A 21,430-nucleotide genomic window follows, 5' to 3' on the forward strand; every position below is an offset into this window, starting at 1 on the left:
GTGCTAATTTTAGTTTCCTGTAGTTTCAGCTGAATTCCATAATATATATTAAAGGAAAGGTAAAAGCCTATATCCCATTTATATATATTTTTTTTATTTTTTTTAACGTTTATTCATTTTTGAGAGATAGAGCAAGAGAGCATGAGCAGGGGAGGGGCGAGAGAGAGGGAGACACAGAATCCCAAGCAGGCTCCAGGCTCCGAGCGGTCAGCCCAGAGCCTGACGCGGGGCTTGAACCCATGAACTGTGAGATCGTGACCTGAGCCGAAGTCGGACGCTTAACCGACTGAGCCACCCAGGCGCTCCCCCATTTATATTTTTTAATAAGCATAACTGAAACCTGTATTCCACAAAAAGGATCTCTACCTATCTGAAAACCAGAGCCCAATGAACATGGCTGGTTGGTCCGTAGTAAATCTGAAGCAGATTATGGAAGTCTGAGCCTTGGCCCAGTCATTAACAAGCTACATGACCTTTGGGAAGTCACAATATCTCTCGGCTTCATTTTCTTTGTCCACATAGGGATAGATAATACAATGCTGAACAAATGATCCTCATAGGAGTTTTATAATACGAAAGGTTAATATGTGAAAGAGCTCCATAAAATAGAAAATAGTGAATTGGCATAAAGGAAATAAATATGCAACATAATCCACTTTACTTACATAGGTTTTTTTAGGGGGTGACTTTCCTATTGTTAAAACTGAAAGAGGCCAGAACAATTAGGTAGTGACTAATGCCGTTTGGCATAAAACATGCTATCCTAACAGTCTGTAGTAGCTATCACACGAAACATTAATGCATTTCATTGTCTGGCTGTTTTTTAGAAAACAGACTGGCCTATTTTCAGGGAGTATAATTAATCTCAATGCCCACGGCTATGAAAAGCTCTGTCGAGCCATATATTCAGAAACATCCACTGTGCCTTTTTGAACCTGTAACCTCCTGTAAGCCACTTTCCTAACACAGTAAGTAGTCTCTCTTTTTTTTTTTTTAATTTTTTTTTTTTCTCAACGTGTTTATTTATTTTTGGGACAGAGAGAGACAGAGCATGAACGGGGGAGGGGCAGAGAGAGAGGGAGACACAGAATCGGAAACAGGCTCCAGGCTCCGAGCCATCCGCCCAGAGCCTGACGCGGGGCTCGAACTCACAGACCGCGAGATCGTGACCTGGCTGAAGTCGGACGCTTAACCGACTGCGCCACCCAGGCGCCCCAAGTAGTCTCTCTTAATAACAAAACCTGTCATGATACACTTAAGGTATTTATTGGTAATATTTGTATTTTTCCCCATAAATTCTTGTTTCTTGGTGTCTGAAATTAGAACACAAAGCTTCTATGTTAACTCTTTTATACTGGTATCACCTGGATGATTTCTCATATTCAGCAATTTTATTTGATTATTCCTAAGGTTTTTCCTTCACATTTCCAACTGTTCTTACTCTTCAACATTATCATCTACTTGATTTTTTCTGTAATGCTTAACATTTCTTCAGTGGTTTTCTCAATATTAGGCACGACTGTCATTTTCACTTTCAAACTTTTAAGTATTCGATTAAACTAGTAAGTGCTCAAAATAAGTATATTATATAAATAAGTGCTCAGAAAAACATACTATTTTTTACTGTCGGGTGTTACCTGTTACCCATGTGTGGTTTTTGTGGGTTACTGCATACTTGCCAGTTCAATGGCTGGGGTCAATATGTAAAGCTCATACTGAGATGAATCTTGGAGAAACTATCTAAATATTTTGAATATGGAAATAGCGTTTTGCTAACAAGTGGAGGCCACACAGTATTTGCGAACCTTCCCTGGTGACGAAGAACCATTATGGGACATTTGTTAACATCACAGATTCCTAGGCCCTACCCTGAATTCACCAACCAGAACTTCCTGGAAAAAGGCCTGGAAAGCTGTATAATTAACAGGCACCACGAGTAATTCTCAGGTAAGTGTGAGAAAAAAGGAGCCTCAAACGACAGTCTTCAACTATTAGTGAGCCCAGTAAAAACCACAATTTAACCAAGCAAGTATTCCTGGTGATTCAGATGGAGGCCTACTCTTAAAACTTGGTTATTTAAAAGGACTAACTGCCCACCTACGGGTGATTACTCTTGGTTAGAGCGGACATTTGTTCTCATTTAGTGGTGATGTTCCTGAAGAACAAGGAAGATGTAATAACCTCCACCAAATACCTCATAAATGTCTTGTGCTGATGGTAATGTGTCCAAAATTATGGTATCAGATGCAAATCCTAGGTACAATTTGCAGATGGCAGTCAAAGTAGCCTAGAGCTTGGAGAAAGACTGGCAATTATGCATTTCCAATCTGCCCCAACTTCCTAGGATGAGGAACTCCACTTATCTATGGGTAGATGAATAACTTGGACTTTAGAAGAAAAACCCCTCCACTTCAATAATTTAATTGAAATTAGTGAGGCCAAGATCCTTACAGAATCTCAAGAGAGAAGAGTCAACAGCTCTGGGACTCTCTCAGGGAAGAACGATGCCAGAATGGTAGGACCTATTCTACTGGGAATCAAACAAGAAAAATAAATAGGTATGGTTTAGAGAGTTAACTGTTTGAACAGGAATTAAAATATCAAGGGGTGGAAAGCTAGCTGTTTAGAGATAGGTAAAAAGATAGTAATTAGTTGAAACCCAAGATATTTCTGAAGAATGTGCAAGAAAACTTTTGGCGGGGGGGGGGGGGGCTGACAAAACAAAATAGACTGCATTCCTTAAACCTCACTTGGAAGGACCATTTTCTGTGTCAACTCAGACCAAGTATTTTGTGAGACAGATAACAATGAATGAAAATTGTAATCTTCCCCTGCCAGTGAAACCAAAATGATACAAAGATTAAATTTTGTCTTTATATGTCCCTATCAGAACTTATTTCTAAGGGCACCTGGGTGGCTCAGTCAGTTGAGTGTCCGACTTCGGCTGAGGTCACGTTCTCACACCTCTTGAGTTCGAACCCCGTGTCAGGCTCTGGGCTGACAGCTTAGGGTCTGGAGCCTGCTTCGGATTCTGTGTCTGCCTCTCTCTCTGCCCCTCCTACACTCTCTCTCAAAAAAAAACATGGGGTGCCTGGGTGGCGCAGTCGGTTAAGCGTCCGACTTCAGCCAGGTCACGATCTCGCGGTCCGTGAGTTCGAGCCCTGCGTCAGGCTCTGGGCTGATGGCTCCGAGCCTGGAGCCTGTTTCCGATTCTGTTGTCTCCCTCTCTCTCTGCCCCTCCCCGTTCATGCTCTGTCTCTCTCTGTCCCAAATAAATAAATAAACGTTGAAAAAAAAATTTTTTTTAAATAAAAAATAAAAAAAAACAAAAACAAAAACAAAAACAAAAAAAACCCATTAAAAAAAAAAAAAAGAACTTCTTTCTAAATTCAGCTACTAATCACCGAAGTAAGACACAGCTGGAATCCACAACCTTTTTCGTAAGCTAGATCTATGCTTACCATAATTTTGCTACCCCCCTCCTGCAAATAATAGAGTTATGTACATATTAGAGTTTCTTTTGGTCTTCCTGGAAGAAAAGACTAGGAGAAAAGGGAAAAACTGCTGATTGGCTTTCATGCTGGTTCTGCATGAGTCTTTCAATAAGGTTTCCATTTATTTATTATGTGAATATATTCATATAATACATAACCATATAACTGTAATGGTCTCTTTTAGAAAACAGTAGTGCTTTTGTTCCTGAAACAGCAGGATAGTTTGGCTTGGGGCTTTGTGGTCCATTATAGTTGACAGACATTAATCTACCATATAATGACTTTTGGGTGAACAATTCCAGTGGTAGCAAAACAGTAAAATATGATTGTTATAATAGGTCCTGTAATGAGGACCTTTTTTATTAAAATTAAAGCTCATTACACTTAAACTCAGAGTTGATCAGACGTAGGAATCTGTAGTACAATGAAATAAAATGGGGCAAAAATGAAAGCAAAACGTGCACTTGATGATGCTATACAGCAAATGGTCAGACAATGCAACATTTCTGTGTAAACCTGGAAATCAGGGCAAGTAAAACTGAATGCAACTGGACTTTATGATGGAGACTTCTGGGCTGTCAGAGTCTATGAAGTGGTCAGTTGTGACAAGGTATACCAACAGCTGTCGCTGCACATCAGAGAACCCCATGACCAGGACAAAAGAGATCCAGCAAAGCTTAAGGTCATGCAGTGTCTTTCAAGGAAATTTAAATGTAATAAATGGACTAAAAAGGCCATTCTCTTTCTACTACAGCACTCTACCTCCATGTGATTCTCCAGATTGCTCTGCATAGGGCTAGGTTCGATTCATTAGAGATGGTAAAGTAAACAATGATCTTTTCCCTGATACCTCCATCTGTTGATTCCGTTTTCACACACCATCTTTGCACCAAGTGAAAGTCACCTGTACTATACATCATTGTGGAGATCAAGTAACTTTTACCATTTTTTATTAATCAGAAGTTTCTGAAGCAAACATATATGCCCTGATATTTTACCTGTTCCAGCAATGCTGTTTGCTTTTCCAGAGCTACACAAATATTTTCATCAATTTGCTCTGAAGTTTTCATGCGCTTAACATGTTCTTTTTTTTCTGAAAACATCCTCTTCTTTTGATTATGGCCTTGGGGAAATGGAAAGATCAGAGGTAAAAACATTCCTTCTAAGGAAAGAAACAGGGGAATTCTCTAATCTAGTGACCAAAATGTGACCAAGGCAGCATTTTTTAGCAAATGTAATTGTATAAAAACTTCCGACAAACTAATCCCCCCCAAAAAATGATTGTCTTAGGTTTTTACGTAGGGTTCTGGTCTCAGATGCACTTTCCCTTCAACCTTATTTAGTGCCTATTTAACACCAACAAAAACTGAATTATAGCATTTAATCCTCTAGTTACTTAAGTGCTCTTACAGTATTTTTATAAAGTTACTTAGGCAGTCTGCCCTATTTTAATATGTGATACTATTATTATTTTTAATTTTAAATCCATCTTGTTTAATCATCACTACGAAGCCTAGACAAGAACACAAAATTTCTCCTGCGAAATCGGTTTTTTCTTATATTTCATTAACCTACAAAAACATTCTACTTCTAACGAAATTACTTTTGCTATTTGATTTGGTAGCTCTAGAACATCACTGGTTAATTATTTGACGTTTCTCTGTCACTCTATGCACACACATGTATATGCTCATGTGTATATACCCTTATTACCTATCAGCTTATACTTGGCATATGATTTCCAGGTCAATTCTATGGAAAGAAATGAGTTCACCAATGATTAAAAAAACACACTCTTTCAACTAGCCGCCTTATTAACCTAATAAATAAATCTTCAAAATAAGAAAAGATGTAGGGGTGCCTGGGTGGCTCAGTCAAATGAGCATCCAGCTTTGACTCAGGTCATGATCTCAGTTCATGAATTCAAGCCCCACGTTGGGCTCTGTGCTGACAACTCGGAGCCTGGAGCCTGCTTCGGATTCTGTGTCTCTCTTTCTCCCTCTGCCCCTACCCCACTCGTGCTGTCTCTCAAAAATAAATAAACATTAAAAAAAAATTAAAAAAAAAAAAGAGACGTAGATGAAATAAACCAAACAACTGCCTTAAACCACCTTTTGATTTCTTTGTACTCTTAAGGGAAAGCCACTGATTCCTTCTTTGCCAGAATTTATTTTCCTTTGGGTATGGAGAATACTATTTCCCCCTCCTCACCCTAAATGGTTCAGAAACAAGATACTCTAAAACAATTATTATCATTATTTACTCTTTCTCTTGACTATATGTAGTCTACTGTTTCTACATCTGAGGCTAAAAAAATCCCCCAAAAGGAAAATGACTCATTTCTCCAAAAGATGCTTAAGTATGCACTTACTGTTATTACTCTCTGTGTCGAGTGCTGATGGCCACGTTGAGTCTGCATTGTCACAATTTGAAACGCTGGAATGACCGGTTCTACAGGATTCTTCACTTTTCAAGATGTCAGCAGGACAGTTACTGGAGATGACTGAATTCACCAACTTAGGTATTTTATCAAAAGGCACAAAATGGGTATCTGAACTTAAAATGCCACTTTGTCTTTTATCATGTGACTCGGAAATGGAGTTCGTTTCTAAATGGGAAACGATCTTGTCGATTCTCTTATCATCCAAGGTGTTTACTGTAGATTTTGGTATTGGAACCATACCACTGCATAAACTGGACGGACACCAAATGGATTTCAGATCACAATCCTCTTCACGTTGTTCAAAATAGGACCTTGTTACCTCTGTCTGACATTCAAAATGATTTTTAGAAGTGTTTTGTGAATCTTTTGTCTCTTGTGTAAAGGGTTTCCCAGAAGATTCTATTGTTTTACTTGGCTTTTGGGAAGGGCACACAACTTGTTCCTGAGTGTATTCTGATCTTGTTTCTGAATCAACAGTTTCTAATGGTTTCATTACATTCTGAGACAAAACTTTACTTTTCACCGAGCATACTGAATTTTTATTAGAGTCCAGCAAGGAAGCAGCATTTTCAGACTGTCCATATATGTTCCTTACGACACTGGTATTTGAATTCTGATTACCACTTGACATATTATTCCCACTTGCTGTTTTCAGTGCTTCGACATTCTTTGACTTATTCAGGATTTCTACTTGCTTCCGGCAACTTGCAGGCATTGTTTTTTTGGCTTTTAGTATCTTCCGCTTACTTCTATCTGGACTTACCATCTTTTATATCCTAGAATTTAAAATACCATATTTAAGTACTTCTCTCTAATAGACAAAAGCTTATTTATTTGCAGTACTAAAATTAGGGTCAGACTATCTCTGAAGAGTCAGGTAATTTTCTTGAAAATTACATCCATTTCCATCTGTCATTAAAATGTACAAGTAATTTTAATTTTAGTCTATCAATCTAAACTATGTAAAACCCAGACTTCATATTGCCAGTAAGCCTCTACTTGATACTAAGTCTGATAATTTTATCCGGCCACTTTTTGTGGTATTACCTCACTGCTGTAACCATTAAAGTCTGGTGTCGGGGCGCCTGGGTGGCACAGTCGGTTAAGCGTCCGACTTCAGCCAAGTCACGATCTCGCGGTCCGTGAGTTCGAGCCCCGCGTCAGGCTCTGGGCTGATGGCTCGGAGCCTGGAGCCTGTTTCCGATTCTGTGTCTCCCTCTCTCTCTGCCCCTCCCCCGTTCATGCTCTGTCTCTCTCTGTCCCAAAAATAAATAAAAACGTTGAAAAAAAAAAAATTAAAGTCTGGTGTCAACAATCCAAACAGGCCATACTTTACATAATCTAAAGACTGAACTGCATTTCTTCATAAAAACAAAACTCAATGTTTTGCAAAGAATTTTGGATTTTCTCCACATAATGGCACCTTCTTAAAGCCTTCCTAATGTTCAAATTTCCAAAATAAATGGTACTGCAGGAGTAATTCCCAGTAGGAGTATAAAATAAATGCTAAAGATACACAACGTGATGCCAGTTCAAACAAGAAAGCCAATTTAGGTTTTGTAATAATAATTTCTCATAATTTAAGAAAAATCTCCATAAGAGAGAAAAATATCTTCGTGTTTCTCAGTGTCTATATCAAGTCTGATCTAAACTGCAGGTAGGTAAATGGCTTAAAGGAAAGAACTCTGCCAAGTGACAATCAAAGGCGTAATAAAAGCAAAAGAATATAGATATATATAAATATATACAGGCATGGTAGACCAGTTATCTAGCAAACTATAGAGAACTTATTAAACTGAAAGAATCTAAGACTTTTTAAGGCACAAACGACACAGTCAAAACTACCTAAGTAATTTTGTCATTTGTAACTATATTCTTACCTGAAGCTTTTATCCTTTTTATTCACTATTTCATATGATCACGAACAGTTCCAGGATTTGTGAGACCTGAAGGTTGAGGTGAATAGTTATTTAATAGCAAGAAAAAAAAAATCAGAACAAATTCAAATTAAAAAAAAAAAACCTGTCATGTATAAATAAACATCACAAAATCCAGAAAAAATAGCATATTTTCATTAATCAAGGGCCTGATACAATATAGGATTCTGTTTTGCCTCTATGACTGCATATCTGCCTCTTAGTGAACATAATTTTTGCAGAATTTCCCATAGAAAGAATGATCAAACCAAGGCTTTCTTCCAGCATGGTTAATTTTTTTTTTAATGTTTATTTACTTTAGAGAGAGAACACAAGCAGGGGATGGGCAGAGAGAGGGAAACACAGAATCTGAAGCAGGCTCCAGGCTCTGAGCTATCAGCATAGAGTCCAACATGGGGCTTGAACCCACGAACTGTGAGATCATGACCTCAGCTGAAGTCAGACACTTAACCGACTGAGCCATGCAGGCGCCCCTATGGTGAAGTTTTAATTGAACATGCTGTTATTTATTTTTTTTAACAAAGAGAGAAGTTCTTTTGATTGGAAATCCATGAGAGCTATATCCTCTACTTACATTTTTAAACATGAGGTAACTGGGAAGTCTTCCTGACTACCTTCTGGCTTCATAAATTTCAATTTGTGGTTTCTTTACTCCTCACATATTTCAGGTGCCAGGCACTGAAGACCACATTCCCATCACGATCAGGCCAACAGGCAATAATTACCTACACTCAAAAGTGACTATGAACCACAAATGTATTCTATTAAACCCACGCTAAGGATATTCTTAATCACAATCTGCCTGAAGCTGTTCTACTGCCAGGTGACACAGAGGTAAGGGGAAATGAAGATGAAGAGAGACAGTAGTCTTACATGATTACAGCATCTTATTTTTTAAAATCTTACAAAAACTTCCAACTATGTGAATACACTGCCATGGTCCTTTCTCATGGCCTTTAGAGAAGGCCGAAAATAGTGAAAAGCCCAGAAAACTTTGGGGGAAATATGCCCCTCCATATGATGCATCCAAAAGGCATGTAATATCCATTAATTATGAAATACAACAATTTGAAAGTACTGAATATTTTTGGGGTGTCTGGCTGGCTCAGTCAGAAGAGCATGTGACTCTTGATCTCAGGGTTGTGAGTTTAAGCCCCACCCTGGGTGCAGGGATTACTTAAAAAATACTGAATACCTTTGAACCACACACCACTCATTCAATCAAGTACTACCAGTAACTTTCATTTACTTAAGTTTCCCTATACCATGTCTCCTCCCTGGTACCCATTCTAAGATAATTCTATATCCTAAGTTTTGAGTTTATGCTTCTATTACCCTTTGTAAGTTAGTTTCATTGTAAATGTCATTGTAAACAGTATAGTTTAATTTTGTTTAGAGTAACTTATAGTTTTCTAACACTTGTTCCTTCATGAATATCCCAGACTCATCCACACAATTGTATATAGCAATAATTCATACATTTTAATGGCATTATAATGACCGATTGCGTCAATATAACAAAACTTGTTTATTTACTTCTCTATGAAGATATCTGAGTCACTTCCAGTTTTCTTTTTCTGACAAATACTTGTTTCAAGGGGGCATATCTGTATAAATTTTTTGAGTGGATCTGTTGGGTAGCAGGTAAGATATACAAATGTTCAACTTTTCAAGATAGACAAATTATTTTCCAAAGCAGGTATACCAATCTACATCTCTATGGGCGATATATGAGAGTTACCACTATCCACATCCCCTCAAGCCTTTGGTATTGCCAGACTTAATTTTTATCAATCTACCTGGATATAGATATATATCCCAACTGTCTTTATTTGCATTTCCCTAATTACTAGCATCTTCTCATGTTGATTGGCTATACAGCTTTATCTGCAAAATTCCTGGTTATATCTTAATTTTTTTTTTTGACTGGGTTTTTTCTAAAGCTTATTTATATTTTTTGAGACAGGGACAGCGTGAGTGGGGGAGGGGCAGAGAGGATTCCAAACAGGCTCCATGCTGTCCCCACAGAGCCCAAACTGGGGCTCAAACTCCTCCGAAATAATTACCTGAGCAGAAACTAAGAGTCGGGATGCTTAACCGACTGAGCCATTCAGGCGCCCTGGGTTGTCTTTTCTTATTTACATATTAAGAAAACTTAATAGATGAGTAATAATCCTTTGTCAACCATTTGCTAAATGAGTTACAAGTATCTTGGATCTTCCTAATTTTTATATTGACAAATTTCTTTCTTTTTTTCTTTTATGGCCAAAGTTTAATCTCCCTTGAGAAATCCTATCCCACCCCCATGGTAATGTATGAAATAATAAGGCCCACTGGAGGTACAGAAGCCTTCTTCCAAATAGGTTATCTCGGGACATGGACCTGTAGTGTGGCTGCGTTAACTATAAAAGTATATGATATAAATGCAGACCTGAGTGAGTATATAATAGAAATACTTGCCCAGAATTATTTTTAAAGTTTATAAACACGAGAAAGTGGGTCATTAACTGCAACTTGCTCGTTGATAAAACTTAGGGCACTAAAGAGAGACAAATCACTTCTGTATCAGTATGCTTAGGGAGAAATAAGTAACACTGCCAGTAAAGGGCTCAGGGAATTTAAGTACTGGTAACTACCTAAAAGGTAAACTACAGTTTACATGTTGTAGAGAGGTTTAGTGAAATTTATTACTGATAGATTAAAACTTAAAAAATTGTAATTGGGGGATCCCTCCCATCACCAGAGCTCCTGACACTCTTCAACCTTGAATCCTGTGCTTCGATCCTTTGCTGTCAAATAAACCACATTTGACACATCATTGGAATCATGGTACTGTTCTGCAGCATAAGGATGGAAAAGAGAAGTCATCTATATTACCTCAAGTTTTAAAGACCTGTCTTTTGTAATTTAAGTCTTTAATCCATCTAGAACTGATTTTAGAATGTACTGGAAGGAAGGAATCTAAATTCATTTTTCCCTCAGGTGTATAATTAATTGTTGGACAGTATCCTGTTAATTTTTAACTTTAAAAACATAATGTCTCTTTTATTTATCTGATGATGCAATTCCTTCTGAACATACTGTTGTTCATCCCATCAATTTTAGATGTCTCTTGTAAAACTTACTGATTTTAGTCTAATGAATCTTTCAATATAATTTAATCAAATTACATGTAATATAAATGCCATTAAAGCTTTAATTTATATTGGTGTTATGCCTCTCTGATTTTCACAGCTTTTTGCTGTTACATTTTCCTTTCTGTTATTTGTGATCTCCATATTATGCTTCACTATGAAAATGTCCTTTTTATTTTTTGTTCTTTTTTTAAAGTCTACACATGCTTTCCAATTCCATGGATTTTAGTATATTTAAAAGTTTTCCCAAAGCATTTCAGCCAATGTTTCAGTAACCACTGAAGTACAAAATGAAACATTATTTGAATATACATTATTAAAACAAATATCCAAGGGGAGCCTGGCTGGCTCAGTTGGAAGAGCATGTGACTCTTGATCTCTGGGTTGAAGTTTGAGCCCAACTTTGGGTCTAGAGAGTATTTAAAAAGTATTTGAATTTTACATCCCGGATTTTACCCTACTTCAATGTTATTTATACTTTCAAGAATAATTTTGGATCTTTACATTCTGGTTCAGAGCCAAACTTGGCTATTATGAATAAACTGCTATAAACAAGCATGTGTCAGTTTTTGTGTGGACTTGTTTTCATTTCTCTTGGGTATATACCCATCAGAATTGCTGCGATATACTCTCACTCCATATTTAACCTTCTGAGAAAGGCTGTTTTCCAAAGCATCTAGACAAATTTACATTTACACCAGGAGTGAATGACAGATCTTGTTTTAGGATCACTTCCTCAACACTCACTATGATCTCTTTCCTAGTATACACATCTTGGTTAGGGTGATGTGATACCTCATTTTCATTTCCCTGATGGTTGCTAATGCTGCTTACTGGCCACGTTTATCTTGTTTATTCAGCTCATTTTCCACTTTAAAATTGGGTTATTTGCCTTATTATTAACTTATAAGAGCTCTTTGTATATTCTAGATTTCAGTATCTTTTCATATATGATTTGAAAACTTCTCACACTCTGTAGGTGTCTTTTCAATTTCTTGATATGCTTTGAAAACCTCAAGTTTTTAATTTTGATAATGTCCACTTTAGTTTTTTATTTGTTGGTTGTGCTTTTGGTGTCATATCTAAGGAATCACTGCTTAATCCAGGGTCATGACTATTTACTGTTGCTTAAAAATTTTATAGCTTTATTTCTTGAAACCCATTTTAATTTATATATAGTATCAAGGGGGTCCATTTATTCTTTTGCATGTGGACATTTGTTCCAGCACCATTTGAAAAGGCCATTGTTTTGGCGCTCTTGTCAAAAACCAATTCATTTCAATGTTAAGGCATATTTAAAGGTTCTCAATTTTATCCCATTGACATATAGGTCTGTCCTTATGCCAGTACCACAGAGTCTCAATTACTGTAGGTTTCTGCTAAGTTTTAAATTTAGGATGTGAGTCCTCAACTTTGTTTTGGCATGGTGGGGACAGGGGGATTGTTTGGACTGAGTTCCTTGACTGTGTATATGAATTTCAGGACCAGATTAACAATTTCTGCAAAGAAGCCTACTGGATTTTGATAGGGGTTGTGTTCAACCTATAGATCAGTTTAGGGAATATTGCTACCTCATTCTACCAAACATTCTGATCCATGAATATGGAAGTCTTTCCATTTTTAGATCTTTAATTTCTTTCAAAAGCATTTCATAGTTTTTAGAGCTTTGTACTTCTTTTTGATGCTATTTAATTGAAACTATTTTTCTTAATTTCATTTCTGTATTGTTCGTTGCAAGTACATGGAAATTCAACAGAATATTGTATATTGATCTTGCCTGCAACATGGTTGACCTTGTTTTTATCTCTAGTTTTTTTGAGGCTTCTTTAGAATTTTCCACAAATAAGATCCTGTCATATGTCAGTAGTTTTATTTCTTCGTTCCTAGTCATGATGCCTTTTATTTCATTTTCTTGCCTATCCTAACTAGAAACTCCAGTATAACATAGAACAGAAGTGGTGAGAACAGACATCCTCATTTTATTTGGACTCAGGGGATAACCTTTACTCTGTAACCATTTTTGTATGATGTTAGCCGTGTATTTTTCACAGATAACCTTTATCAGGATAAGGAATTTCCCAACTGTCTTGAGTGTTTTTGTCATAGAGGAGCATCGGATTTTGTCAGAGAATGTTTCATCATCTATTAACATAATCATGTGGCTTTGTTCTCTATTCCACTGACACATTACATTATTGTATTTTTGGATGTGAAACCAACCTTGCATTCCTGGGATAAATCCCACTTGGTCATGGTGTATAATCTTTTCTGTGTTGCTGGATTGAATTTTTTAGTGTTTTGTTGATGATTTTTGCATTTATATTCATAAGAGATATTGTTCTGTAGTTTTCTTGTGGTGTCTTTGTTTGATTTTGTTATCAGAGGAATACTGGCCTCCCAGAATTAGGGAAGTGTTCCTTCCTCTTGTATTTCTTAAAAGAATTTATTAAAAATTGGTATTTAAAAAAAATTTTTTTAACATTTATTCATTTTTGAGACAGAGAGAGACAGTGCATGAATGGGGGAAGGTCAGAGAAAGAGGGAGACACAGAATCTGAAACAGGCTCCAGGCTCTGAGCTGTCAGCACAGAGCCCGATGCAGGGCTCGAACTCACAGACCGCGAGATCAGGACCTGAGCCGAAGTCGGACGCCCAACTGACTGAGCCACCCAGCCGCCCCTAAAAATTGGCATTTTTAAATGTCTTGTAGAACTCAACAATAAAACCATTTGTGACCAGGCTCTTCTTTGCCTTCTAATTCAATCCCTTTACTTGTTATAGGTCTGTTCAGGTTTTCTATTTCTTCCTGAGTCAGGTTTGTTCATTTGCATCTCTAGCAATTTGTCTGTTTCAACTACTTAATTGACTGGTATACAAGTGAGTTGTTCTATTCTCTTATTTATTTTTTTAACTTCTGGAAGGTCAGTAGTAAGCCTCCCTCCTTCATTCCTGATTTCAATTATTTGAGTCTCTTTCATGGTCAGTCTAGGTAAAAGTTTGTCAATCTTTTTCATCTTTTGGAAAAACAACTTTTGGTTTCCTTGATTTTCTCTATTTTTTATTTAATTTCCACCACACTCATTATTTCCTCCATTCTGCTGACTTAGGTTTAGTTTGCTCTTGTTTTTGTATTAAAGTTAGGTTATTGACTTGAGGTATGTTTCAACACAGGCATACATCACTACAAAATTTTCTTCTAATGATTGCTTTAATTTCACTCCAAAGTTTTGGCATATCATTTTCATTCATTTCAAAGTATTTTCTGTTTTTCCTTGAGTTTATCTTTTACCCACTGGTTATTTAGTAGGAGGTGTTTAATTTCCACATAGTTGTGAATTGCTCAAGTTTCTTCTTGGCATTAAATACTAATTTTATTCCACTGTTATCAATCTACTTCATTGACTTCAATCCTCTTAAATTTGCTGACGTTTGTTTTATGGCATAGTGTGTCTACACTGGAGAATGTTTTCCATACATGAGAAGAACGTATTCTGCTGTTGTCTTGTTGAGTGTTCGCAAGACATCTCTTCGGTCTAGTTGGTTCATAGCGTTATTCAAACCTTACAGTCTCCTGCCTAGTTTTCTGTACATTAAGAAAGGGCAGTACTGGTCTCCAACCATTCTTTTTGAATTGTCTATTTCTCCCTTCAATTCTTGTCAATATCTGCTCCATAGATTTTGGTACTGTTATTAGGTGTATGTATATAAGTGTTATAAATTCCCGACGGACTGGTCCTTTTTTTTATAAAACATCTCTCTTCTAGTAGCATCTTTTGTTCTAACATCTGTTTTGTCTGAAATCAGTATAACCACTCTTTCTTAAGGTGGCTCTTTGCATGATAGATCTTTTTCTATCCTTTCATTTTCAACAGATTTGTAGCTTTCAATCTAAAGTGTCACCTGTAGACAGCATATAGTTGGATGCGGTTTTCCCTCCAGTCTGAAAATCTGTTTAATCCATTAAGTGTTTAATCCATTAATATCTGACATTAATATTGACAATTCGATTTATGTCTACATTTTACATTTTGTTTCACAGGTCTCACATCAAGAAAATTGAAAGTCTTTTCTATTTTCTGAAGAGTTTGTGTTTGCAAATGGTTATTACTTCTTCCTTAAATGTTAGAAATAATTTACCATAATGCCACCTGGGCTTGGAGTTAACTTAGTAATAAAGGTTTTCAATTATAATTGAATTTTTAAAAAGAGACACAGGACCATTCATATTTTCTACATCTTTTTGTTACTTTAGTGGTTTTTCTCCTTTCAACAGAATTTCAAATTTATCAAGTTCTTCATAATTTTCTCTATTTGTAACATCTGTAAGATTTGTAGTATTTTTTTTTTTTTTTCCTTTCTTAAGATGAGCGGGTACTTTTCCTTTCTTAAGATGAGCAGGTAGCGGCTCAGGCCATGTTCAGTCTCTAGCTGTCTTACCACCCACACTAGCTTCTTAGCTCATCTGGGCAGATGTCAGGGCAGCGAGTGAAGTCAGAGGATATTGGCACCCATGGACCCTAGAAGTTGGTTTTCCTGCAAGCCTGGCCCAGTGGTCCAGCAGGATGAAGTCATTCTGGTCCTTGGCTGTCTAGCACTGGGCCTCTGTCTGCTGTTGTTGCTGCCACTGCTCCTTCCTTGCCCTTGTAGCCAGTCAGGCTTCACTGAAGCTCTTTTTATTCTTGATATTAGTGATGTGGGTTTTTTCCCCCCCTTCATCATTTTTACTGGAAATCTATCTATTGAATCAATACTTACAAAGCACTAAATTTTGGCTTTGTTGACCCTCTATTGTATGCAGTGTTCATTTCCTGTTGGCATAATTCCATTTTCTTCAGGCTTGATTTGTTGCTCTTTTTCCAGCTTGAGATAAAAACTCAGATCTTTCATTTTCAGCTGCTTTCCCCTCTTCACTTTTTGCATCTAAAGCTATAAAATTTTTCTCTAGTTCTGCTTCAGTTGAGTCCCATACATTTTGATAAACCCACTCTCAATTTTATCATTTGGTTCAAAATATTTCCAATTGTCATTAGAATTTCTTCTAGGATCTGTGGATGATTTCGAAACATTAATTTCCATGCAATTGCAGATTCCCTATTTATATTTTTGTTGAAAGTTAGCTTGATTGCACCAGAGTCAGAGAATATCTTCCAAAATGACTATCCAAATGGTATTTGTTGAGGCTAGCTTCATCGTCAATTTTTCCAAAAGCTCCATATATACTTGAGCAGAACCTGTATTCTAACACTGTTGAGTACAATGTTGTTATATACAAATGCCAACTAGTTCAGATGTTCTTAGTTGTACTGTTCACAACCTTCCAGCTATTAAAAACACTGGATTTGTGCACTTCTTTTGATTTAATCATTGTTTTCTTTATATAGTTTGAAGCTGTTAAGTACATACTGATTTATTTTCTCTATTCCTGGTGATGGATTGGTTTTCATTACAAAATCTCTTGCAATGCTTCTTGCTGCCAAAAGTATCTTAATACATTATCAACAGTAAATAAATGTCAATTGTATTTTTTTTTAAGTCCACTGAACCAAATATTTACCTTCCCTTTACTAAAAGTAAAACTTAGAAACCAACCAACCTGAGCTAGGTTATGTAATTTGTTCAAGGAAACATAGTTCAGAGCCAGAATTTAATCTTAGGATCTTAAGATTCAAGGGAATCTTGTATCACAAGTACAAATCAGATTAGGAATTATGAAGGGACAGGGTTATCTTCAGGGCTATACAATGGTCAACAAATTGACAAAACTTGACCAATTTGTGACAGGTGATTATCTGATAATGAGCATGAACTAATTACTACTCTAAGTGTGGTCCATGGACCAGCTGCACCAGCCACTTTCTAAGTGCTAGCAGAATTTTACTTTTATTTTAAAAACTTTCATCAATGTAATGCCCTAAAATCAAACAGTGATAAAGTGCTCATAATGAAATGTAGTTGCTTGTCAGCACTCTTTAATGCCCGGTGGCAATCAATTTTAATCAATTTAACAACCTGTTTTTATTTCAGTATTTTTAAATATCTTTACACTAGTTATCTCCTGACTTACAAACTAGTAATTATCAATTCGTATATATTCACAAATGAGATTTAGCGGTTTTCTACACCCTACACATCTTTTTTTTCTTAAAATCACATCTGTAACTAACCCAATACATTGTTATAGGCAAGTATTTTGTATATAACCAGTAGATCATCGCTGTCAGCATGGAGCCTCATGTGGGGCTGGAACTCATGAGGCATGAGATCATGTCCTGAGCCCAAACCAAGAGTTAAATGCTTAGCCTACTGAGCCACTCAGGCACCTGTAATGTCATGTTTAAAGATCACATCTTCAAAACTGCCTTCCCTTGGGGCACCTGGGTAGCTCAATCGGTTAAGCATCAAACTCTAGGTTTCCTCTCAGGTCATGATCTCATGGTTCAGGAGTTCAAGCCCTGTGTTAGGCTGTGCACTGAGAGCACAGAGCCTGCTTGGGATTCTCTGTCTCCCTCTCTCTGCCCCTCCCCCACTCGGGCTTGCTCTGTCAGAAAAAAAATTAAAAAAGCCTTCTCCCAAGATAACAACTTTCTTCTCTTAAGATGCCATTACATATATTTTTAGTTATGAGATTTGAGGTCAGAGGTGTATCTTATTTACTTTTATATCCTCAGGAAGGTAGCTTTCATATAGCTTTAAAAAATACTGCTTAAATGTATACTTCTAAAAATTAATCCAGAAAGTCAACCAGGGTTAGTCTTTCTTTAAGTACCCAAACAGGCCTCAGCAATTTTTGCCATTGGGAGCTCATAAGCTACTTCTTATCAGCAGCACTATATAGAGTCTCTACATTTACCAGATCAGTCTATGAACATCCCTGTATCCCAAGAAATTTTATCAGGAATTCAAAAATTCAAACTAATCTGATCATCTCCCCTACCCAGAGAGTCATAGTTAGTTCTCTCCAAATATCGCCGGACTACAATCTTTTCTTTCCCACTCAGACTGGTAAAGCTGAAGGGCAAGAAGCTACCGGAGTCTACGGTAATGCATTTTAAAGGTATGGGTTGGGGCACCTGGGTGGCTCAGTCGGTTGAGCGTCCGACTTTGGGTCGGGTCATGATCTCACAGTTCGTGGGTTCGAGCCCTGCGTCAGGCTCTGTGCTGACAGCTCAGAGCCTGGAGCCTGCTTCACATTCTGTGTCTCCCTCTCTCTCTGCCCCTTCCCTGCTCATGCTGTGTCTCTGTCTCAAAAATAAACATTAAAAAAAATAATAAAAATAAAGGTATGGGTCAAGGTTTAATTAAAACTCAGAGAAAAGAGTATTTAAATGATGTAAGAATAGAAGACAGAATAAAACAGAATAGTTTTTTATATTTAATATCTCAATGAGAACACTTGTACATTTAAAGTTATAAAGTTTGTTTTTATTACTAACAACTATCCAATGTATTACTTAAAATCTGATTACATGAAATGAAATAAATCTTCCCACACCCACGATGACAGAATTACATGATATCCACAAGAATTTTCACACCAGAATTCAAGATATTAAGTAGTAAGGAGATACAGTGGGCTGAAAGCTGAGGTGATGTACAAGTCAATAAGGTAAACAGAGCAGAAAATTCAAGATGTACCTAGACACACCAGTTCTTAAAAGACACCAATCATTTCCAATAAGACACTGTTCCTGCATTTCTGTTGAGGCAGAAGTTAATCTTAGGGTGTGGTCTGTGCAAATCTGCAGATAAAGCTGAGATAGGCAGATTAATTTGATTAGCGTCACACTCAGCATCTCTGAAAACCGAAGTGAAGGACACACGACCAAGGCATACTTCACAAAAGATGAATTCAGCGTCATCAATCCTTGATTCAGAGACTGCATTTCTGCATTTTCAATAGCTCTCCTGTGACATAAATTATCTTGACCTTGACTGTTCTTCACCGTTTGTTTTGCAAGTAAGTAGGCTGCTGGTCCCTTTGCTGGCTACAAATAAACGCGTGACAGGATTGTCACGAAAAGCCTTATTAAATCCCAACCTGGAGTTAACAGACTCTGTACGTGGACAGGACGCAAATTCTTCCAACGTTTTACTTCCACGGGGTTGGAGTTATTCGGTCCGCTTCTCTTTCTAGATCTTGGCCACACAGAAGTCTTCAGGGCAGCACAGACTAGCTTGTCCCAGAGCCAACCACAGGTGCCGGCTCCTAACGTCAGAAGCGTCGTCTTCAACAGTCACGCGCACAAGTCGGCGAAGTCAAGTTTTGCAAGTACAGCCAGGCTGGGGTCCGAGAGGCAAGGCAAACTAACTGCCTCCTCTCTCTACCGTGCACATCCTTGGACTTGGCCAAAATGGGGGAGAGAGAGCAGGTCAGGCGGCGGCACTTAGAAGAAAACGGTCTCTGATACGAAAATATGTACGTATACATTTGTAAGCGCTCCTAAAAGCCAGAGCGCCTGCGTGGGAGGGAGACCCATCTCCGCGAAGGCTCGGCTGCAGGATCCCTAGCGCCGCCAAGCTCAACTGGTGTCCAAAACACGTGTGCGCGCCAGGCCCCGGGCTCGCAGGGGCTCCCTCCGGCCCCGGGTTCACTTCCCAACGCCACGTCTCGACGGCAGTCTCCCCGCCGCCTGGAGAGCCGCGCCGGCGCCAGGCCGAGCGCCGGGGACCGCCTTCCCCCGCGGCCGCTAAAGTAGTCCGGCCGGGCCTCGACCCCGTACTTACTCGGAAGGATAAAACCCCAAGGACGACGCGGTGCCCCTCCGCGGCCGCCACTCCCACCCACGCGGGGCGCCTCAGCCGCCGAGCGCACACCGCTGTCGCCTCCCGCGCCGCCCGCCGGGGAAGCGCCGCGGACGCGTGCTCTCGCCCGTTGCGGGCGTCCTCCCGACCCCGTCGGAGCCCCGGCCACTCCGCGGGGGCCTCTCGCTCGGCCCCGCCGCCGTTGCCGCCCTGCTCGCGAGGCGTCCTCGGGCTCCTGCGCCGACCCTCAGAGAGGCGCGCGGCGCCGCGCAACCGCCGACCCGGCCAACCGCCGCTCGCGCGGGGCTCCCGCCCGGTCCCCACGTACCTCCGGCCGCTCCCCACCGGCCGCTTTCCTCAACGGGAGCTCAAGGAACAGTAACCGCCGCGCACAATAACTCTCCCGCGCGGACCTCGGGGGTAAGTCTGCCCGCGCCCGCCCCCGCCGGACTCCGGGCCAATGGCAGCGCGAGCGTGCCGTGGCCCGGCCAATCAGGGGCGCCCGGGTGGAGTGGGCGGGGCGAGAGGGGGCGGTGGCAGGGAAGTGGAAGTCGGCGGCGGGGTGCCTCTGGGCCGGAGCGCTGGTTCGCGTCGGGCCGTGGTGCTCACCGGTCAGGTGGCGGCGCCCTGCGTCCGAGCGGGCGGTCGTTCTGAGTGATTCGCGCGACGCGGTAGTTTTCCGAGAGACGTGACTCGTGAAACTCCTTTTAAAAACCGATTGGAATCTTCAAAATGTTGCCTTTAAAGCTTCATTTCTTTGGATGAAGGAATTTTTGGACTCCTTAAATTTTGCCACCCAGGCGAGAGGACATGGCCCACTTGTGTTTTCTTGAGTGTCCTGAATTATCCCGGCACCCTGTCACCCTGGGCTGCGTTAGATTTCTCCAGGCAGATGATGGCTCTGTTTGTGACTGTTGTGTGTTCGTCAGTTCTGAGTGTCCTCTTTGTGCTCGGCTCAGGGAGTGTAACCGTCAGTTTTTCTATGACGCGTCTCTCATCGCCGAGGGGACAACTGCTTGCCGTGTAGTAGCTACTGGCTACGGGGAAAATGAGGCAAGGACGGAAGTTCTGGAAGCCTGGGTCATGAACGGAATGATACACTTTGACCCAGTGGGTTCCCAAAAATCTGGTCCAGGGGGTGGGTGTCTATCCTATTATAAAAATAGTATTGACATTTCTGTTGGTCTCAGACGTTTCGGTTTTCCAGAAACTTCTAGGAAAGTGTCGTGTTATGTTGCAACAGGTTAAATGCAGAAACAGATACAAGAATCCAACTGTCTTAAGTCAGACATTAAGGAAATTGGCAAAAATGTAAAATAACACCGATCTTTGCTCAAGTTTTTATGTTTTGTTTTGGAAAATAATTTTTTGAGAGAGATCGAGAATGGGGGTGGGGAGTGGCAGAGAGAGGGAGACAGAGAGGCTACCCTGACAGAGCCTGATGTGGGGCTTAACTTACAAAAGGTGAGATCATGACCTGAGCCAAAGTTGGACGCTCAACTGACTGAGGCACCCAAGCGCCCCATGTTTTGGAAAACAATTTTTCACATGATTGAAGGGTGTACATAGGGTTGCTGAGAGAAAGAGAGGGTGTAGGAGGCAAGTGAATTGGAGCCAGATAAGGAATATGGACCTAATTCAGTCAACAGCGAATAAGTAGCCTTTAGAAATATCATGTCC

At 39.4% G+C, this 21,430-nt stretch overlaps 1 protein-coding gene across 1 annotated transcript in view; it reads right to left on the minus strand.

The window, feature by feature from the left end:
* Positions 1–6,703, minus strand: part of ATF7IP2 (activating transcription factor 7 interacting protein 2) — a 45,778-nt gene extending 39,075 nt beyond the window's left edge. The window contains exons 1-2 of the mRNA XM_047087150.1: positions 5,866–6,703; positions 4,493–4,617 (exon numbers count right to left, since the gene is read on the minus strand). Of these exons, the coding sequence (XP_046943106.1) occupies positions 4,493–4,617; positions 5,866–6,703 (963 nt within the window). The remainder of the gene's footprint in view (positions 1–4,492; positions 4,618–5,865) is intronic.
* Between the last annotated feature and the right edge of the window lie 14,727 nt (positions 6,704–21,430).

The sequence above is a fragment of the Lynx rufus genome, unplaced genomic scaffold (genome assembly GCF_022079265.1).
Source record: "Lynx rufus isolate CCGP_SWC_20201006 ecotype Redwood Valley unplaced genomic scaffold, mLynRuf1.p SCAF_23, whole genome shotgun sequence".
NCBI lineage: Eukaryota > Metazoa > Chordata > Mammalia > Carnivora > Felidae > Lynx > Lynx rufus.